The following is a 6549-nucleotide window of genomic DNA, read 5'->3' on the forward strand; positions in this document are numbered from 1 at the left end:
TATAACACATTGAATATAAATATAGTTCTAATGTTTTGATTCCGATCCCACGAATTTAGCATTGAGCATGACTATACTTTAAGTCAATAACTTTAGTCATTATATACTTAGAAAATGGTAGAATTTCAGAGCTGGAAGGAACTTCAGAAATCATCTAGCCCAACCTCTTCATATTACAGATGAGGAAACTGAGGCTTCTCGAAAAGTTAGTAAGTTTCTCAAGCTCTCACGACAAACAAAAGAGTTGACTGGGATATGAGTTCTTGTTTTCAAACTCTACATATGATTCTTTTCAGTTAAATTCAATTCAAGCATCTTATTAAGCACCTACTATGTGCGAATCCTGTGTTCCTCTGTCATTTTCATGGGGGATGATTTTTTTCTATCATATTTGTTCCTAAGCCAGGCTTAAAGGGGTGATGGATGAACAGAGGTGACTATGTATTGAAGAAGGGGAGGAGAAAAGGGCCTGTGCGGGTGGGAGGGTAAGGGTGGAAAAGCAGATAAAGGAGAATCTAAGGGCTTCCGCACTAACTTTGCTGCTTCCAGTTTGGTCAGAAGCCAATTTTAGCTAGCAAGAGGTCCTTTCTCGTTATGGGATTAAAAAGATTGGTGGCTTTTGGTAAGTGCTTCAACCTCCCTGGGCTGAAGTTTCCTTATCCATAAAATGAAGCAATTGGTCTATATCAGTTTCCTTTTGTCGTTTGCCTTTTTTTGCATCATGGATCCCTTTGGCAGTCAAGTGAAACTTATGGACCGCTTCTTAGAATAATGTTTTCCAATGCATAAAAATACATAGAATTATGAAGGAAACCAATTATATTGAAATGTAGCTATCATTTTTTTTAAAAAAGTAATTCTCAATTTTAGAATCTCTGGTCTAGATGGTTTCTGAAGTCCCTTTTAGACCTATGATCCCAAAATGGCCTGAGGGAAGGCTAAGGGTAGATGCTGACTTCTTCAGGGAACCCTCAAATACTACCTATATTTTAAAACACACAGTCATTTTGCCTTCACAGGTGGGTTTTCTAGTAGTACTGTATTGCAGTCCTTCGTATTTGCAAATGAATTCTTCCTGCCACGTAGGCCACCAATATCCATGGGCATATCAATAGGGATCATGACATCATCCTTTCTTCTCTTGGGAGGAAGAATAAAATTGGTAGTAAATATTTGAAATAGTTATTATTAACTCACTTTTAGTATACTTTATAGTTTGCAAATTATATCATCCTTCCTATTCTACAGATGAGGAAACTGAGGCTCAGTGGGGGGTAATAATAATAATAGTAGTAGAATATAGTATTTTAAGGTTTGCAAAACTCGTTGCATGTATGTATATACATAATGCATACTTACATACGTATATGTATATACATATGTTAATATATATACATATATATATATATATATATATGATTTCTACAACAACTCTGTGAAGTAGATGATGTTATTATCTCTATCTTATTTCCTAATTTTTCTATCAACTGAGATTGAGAGGTTAAGTGACTTGTCCAGGCTTCACAGCTAATAAGTGTGTGAGACAGGATTCAAATTCGAGTCCGACTAATTCTAGTGTTCCGTCTGCCATGTAACCTTGAATTATCCAAACTTGTATATCTATTGTCAGATATGGGATTTAAACCCATCTCCTTGATTCTAAGTCCAGAAGAATGAATTTCAATCAGATGTGGCTGCTCACATATGTATTCCCTCCTGGTGGGGAGGCTGAGACTGGTGGATCACTGGAGCTCTGAAATTTTGAGCTGAACCAGGGCTAAAGCTCAGTGTACCTGTATCAAGTCAGGTACCAAAATGGTCAGTCCCAGGGAGAAGAAGACCTCCAGGCTGCCTGAAGGAGGGGAGAACTGACCCACGCTGGGAAAACAGAGCTGGTTAAAGCTTTCCTGCTGAAAAATATTTGGATGGAGCCAATGAGTGGCTATGGCAATTCTAGCTAGCATGAATGTGATAGGGAGACCTAGTCTGAAAGAAGGAAGAAAGTAAAAGAAAAAAACCAGTAATGAATTGCTGCCATATTACACTGCCTCTCACAATAACACATTAATATAATATATGTTACTTTAAAGTGATATATGATATATAATTATGAAGTTAAAATCTGTAAGAACCACAAAATACCAACTAAAATCAGATTTTTTTTCTTTAGAAGTCTCAATTTATGCTATTTTATGTCCATGCTTTACTGTTTTTCTCATTTTATGTATTAAAGCCATGTAACTAAATGACCTCTACAGATCGACTGAGTATTTTGACTTTTAGTAAGGAAAATTTTGAAAAAGAAAGCTTTGTTTAGAGTGACTTAACTTTTAACCTTAGTCTAAATTCCTCATTAGAACATTCCAAGAAACTGTCAAGGCAAGCTTTAAATCTCACCTTTGCTAATTAAGTTGTGACAGTGTGTCTTAAATTATTTCTTCTTACTGTTCTAGATCACCATGGCACAATTGCTTGGGCACCTGGCTTATGATGTCCCTGAATACCCATTTCCAACTGTTGGAGTTGTGATGAGTGTTGCTCAGTGCCCCTGAATGTTTGTTTCTCTCTCTCCCAGGACCTCAGGATTGGTGTTATTCAGCTCTTCTCTCCTAACATTTACCACTAATGTGACTTCATGTTGAGTCTAATTCACAGGTGTGCTTATTAAAAGGTAAAATGTATATAAGAATCTGGATAGAATGTCCAGCCTGGCAGCCACAGAGAAGGTTAGTCATGTGTGAGGTCAATTGTTACTAAAGCTGTAAATCACAGTTTGGCTGCATGGGAGCTGATTGGCATTTTTGTAGAAAACTTCAGTTTGGAGTGGAAAGTCTCTGAGACATGGCCATATGTGGGGGTGGAAATATACTCTGTGTCATCAGTATCTCTAAGTTAATGCCCCAAGGTACTGTGAGGCAGATGTTGGCAATGTTGCTATTGAGTAGGGAAGGCTGAGAGAGAGGAAATATATATTATTTGATAGCTTCCTATTTTAACTAATTATTCTTGCAATCCAGTTGCTTCTATGCTTGGTAGCCAGTTGGGTCTGCACTGTTGAAGCAGTGCAAGTACTATCAAAAACCCTCAAAATTTCAGTGTCTTGGGTCAAACCACCCTTCTCCCCTCACCCCTAGGTATGGCACTGTATAGTACTACCACTACAAACTGTTATTTTCATTGATGGGATGATACTGAAGACTACTCCCTAGGGGCAGCTAGGCAATACAGTCCATAGAGCACTGGCCCTGGAGTCAGGAGGTCCTGAATTCAAATCCTGCCTCAGACCAGACACTTGACACTAGCGGGGTGACCCTGAGCAAGTCACTTAATTCCAACTGCCTCACCAAAAAAAAGGACTACTCACTCTCATCTTGTTTCCATTATAAATGATAAAGAAAACTACTATGTTAAGCAGGATTGCTTTTATGTATGGGATACTGTTAGGATCAGGATTCAGAAGTGGAAGGGACCTTAGAAGGATTATCTACAGGTATCCCTTCCACATTGTGACTTTCCTCATCATGGTTTCCATATATCTCAGGTCAGCATAAGAAATTAAATGAGAATTTTTGGGGAGTTTTGCAGAAGCTACAGACAACACACAAAGGCAAGTAGACAACACAGAAAAAGTTTAGAAGCTCAGAAATGCGCAAAATATATGTATAGTATTATTTGATATGAACATATTTCATCTTTTAATATCATAATAATTCAGACTTCTCTCAGGCCAAAAACCTTTATGCAGATTTTCCAGATCACAGGGGCACTATGCCTCAATCCCTGTGATGTGGAAGGGATAACTGTAGTTTAATCCCTTCATTTTACAGGTGAGGAAACTGAGGCACAGAAGCGAAGAGACTTGCTCAGGGGCATACAGTCTCCATTAATAGCAGAGGAAGGATTTCTCCCAGACACTCTGACTTCAAACCAATCTCTCTGCATAAGCACACTGATGTCTTTCATTTATAGTTCTCCAAGGACAGTTTAAGTCATGTAAGAGAGGGCATTTTTCTTGAATTTAGAATTTTAGGGAAAACTATAGAGGCTTAGTCCCCTAAATTAAATGTACGTCCCAGTCTGAGAGATGCTTTAGTACAAATGAGAACCAGAGTACCAGAAAAGAGAATTTTCTTATTTCAGGCTTTTTAGAATTGCTATTGACGTAGAACACAGTGAGTACTTCCAGCTGAGGCCAATCACATTTGTTTCTCTTTCACTATCATTTTCTTTTAATCTTTTAAGTGGGAGCGAACACCCTCTTTATTACTTAGGAGACACCGCTTTCACTAGACATCATCCACTGAATGAAGCAGATAAATCCTTAGTCAGAGAATCCTTACTTTTCATTAAAATATCTAAGGCAGTGAGATTTGGCACTTTGATAAACAGAACTGCTACTCCTTTCCTGTGCACCATTTTGATTGGCTCCTTTTACTTGCCTGAGTCAAAGGAGATTCTTGACCTTGAGCCCTAACATGGAATCACTTGTGTTGATTAGATGAATTATGAGCTAAGCCAGACTCATATGTCATCACCATTATGTTCATCTTTATCATTTTGACGTAGCTAGGTGGAACAACAGAAAGAATATTGGACTTGGGGTCAGGAAGACCTAAGATACTTGCTAGCTGTGTTACCCTGGGCAAGTCATTTGATTTCTCTGAGCTATAGTTTCTTCATCTATAAGATGAGGGAGTTGGATTCAATGGCTTCTAAGGTCCCTTTTGGGGCAGCTATGGGGTGCAGCTGATAAAGCACCAGGCCTGGAGTCAGGAAGACTCATTTCCCTGAGTTTAAATCTGGCCTCAGACACTTTCTGGCTATGTGACTTGGTAACTCTATTTGCCTCAGTTTTGTCATCTGTAAAATGAGCTGGAGAAGGAAATGGCAATCCATTCCAATAGCTTTGCCAAGAAACCCCTAAATGGAATTACAAAGAGTCAGATACGACTGAAAATAACTGAACAATAACAGAAAGTCCCTCCCAGCCAGTTTTTTAATGATTCCTATGATTCCTCACTACATGGCCTATCTTCTGACTCAGAATGCCTCTGGAATATTCCCCAAACCAGTGATGTCCTACTCAAATACAAAGAGGAAAACTAATCTATTCATAAGGATTCTTGAAGGCCATGTATTTGACATCTCTAGCCAAGACCAGAGAATCATAGATTTAGAGTTGGAATCTGCTTTAGAGGCAATGGAGCCCAGTCCCCTTATTTTACAAATGAGGAGATTAAAGTCAGATAGGTTAAGTGACTTGTTCCAGGTCATATGGGTAGTGACAGAAATGAGATTTGATCCAGGTCCTTTAACCACAAATCTGGTGCTTTTTTGTTTTGTTTTGGTCTGGGTAATTGGGGTTAAGTGACTTGCCCAAGGTCACACAGCTCGTACAAATGTCAAGTGTCTGAGGCCAGATTTGAACTCAGGTCTTCCTGACTCCAGGGCCGGTGCTCTACTCACTGCACCACCTAGCTGCCCCTAATCCAGTGCTTTTTAACCAGTACTATATTGCCTCTTGTCTTCCTCATCACCATTTCACCTAACTACACATTGAATTAACAGATCTAAAAACAAAACACAAAATACCTCCAACCTCACAAACTACTCATATTTCTAGAACCTTTTTTGAACCATATTGGAGCCTGCATCTGCTCATAAAATTTTAGAATTACTGAGTCTTACAGTTGGGAGAGAACAAAGAAGAGATTCAGTTCAATCTTTATCTGAAAAATAAATTCCCTTTACTGTGATATTGTCTGTTCATTGTAGACCGTTCTAATTTTGAGGAAGTCACAGATTTGCACACCCCCTTCCCATTAATTCTACCCTTTGATCCTACTTTTGCATTTGGGGCAAAGAGAATCACTCCTCCAAGTCATAACCATTCACAAAGGTGAAGATTGTGATAATCTTCTAAGTCTTTTCTTCTTTAAGCTAAATATTCTCCAATGCTTTGAAAAAATCCTCTAGTGACATAGTTTTGGGTCCTCTTACTATCTGAGTTGCCTTCCTCTGGATTTACCTGACCCAGAACACTACCAGAGTAAAATCATCATCACCACCATCATCATCATGACCACCATCATCATCAATCGTAATATCAGCAACAACAACAATAGCTAACATCTGCATAGTGCTTTAAGGTTTCCAAATGTTATCTTATTCTCAAAATAACTCTTGGAAGAAGATGCTATGATGACACACATTTTACAGATAGGGAAGTTGAGGCACAGAGGTGAAGTGACTCGGCCAGGGTCACATAGTTACGATGTGTCTGAGATCTGAATTGAATTCACATTTTCCTGCTTTTCAGGTCCCAGGTTTTCTATCTGTTGAGCCGCCTAGAAGCTGCTAATAGACTGCTCTCCAAACCATCCCTAGTTGAATTGTTATTCATGCACATCAAATGGATCGATACATTGACTTGTTCCTTGTTTCTGAGAGCAAGCACACAGAGTGTGTTTCTTAAACTAGGTTTAGAGAGGCTATCTCCATAATGGTCAGCCACTGCCTTCTTCCACCTTTTGAAGTCAGAGAACACAT

The 6549-nt window shown here is 38.8% G+C and overlaps 1 protein-coding gene across 1 annotated transcript in view; it reads right to left on the bottom strand.

Annotated features, from left to right (window-relative positions):
* LOC118851054 (potassium voltage-gated channel subfamily D member 2-like) overlaps positions 1 to 6132 on the bottom strand; it is a 59447-nt gene extending 53315 nt beyond the window's left edge. Inside the window, exon 1 of the mRNA XM_036760630.1 lies at positions 6029 to 6132. Within this exon, the coding sequence (XP_036616525.1) occupies positions 6029 to 6132 (104 nt within the window). The remainder of the gene's footprint in view (positions 1 to 6028) is intronic.
* Positions 6133 to 6549: the final 417 nt, after the last annotated feature.

This window comes from Trichosurus vulpecula, chromosome 5, assembly GCF_011100635.1.
Source record: "Trichosurus vulpecula isolate mTriVul1 chromosome 5, mTriVul1.pri, whole genome shotgun sequence".
In the NCBI taxonomy this organism is placed as follows: Eukaryota; Metazoa; Chordata; class Mammalia; order Diprotodontia; family Phalangeridae; genus Trichosurus; species Trichosurus vulpecula.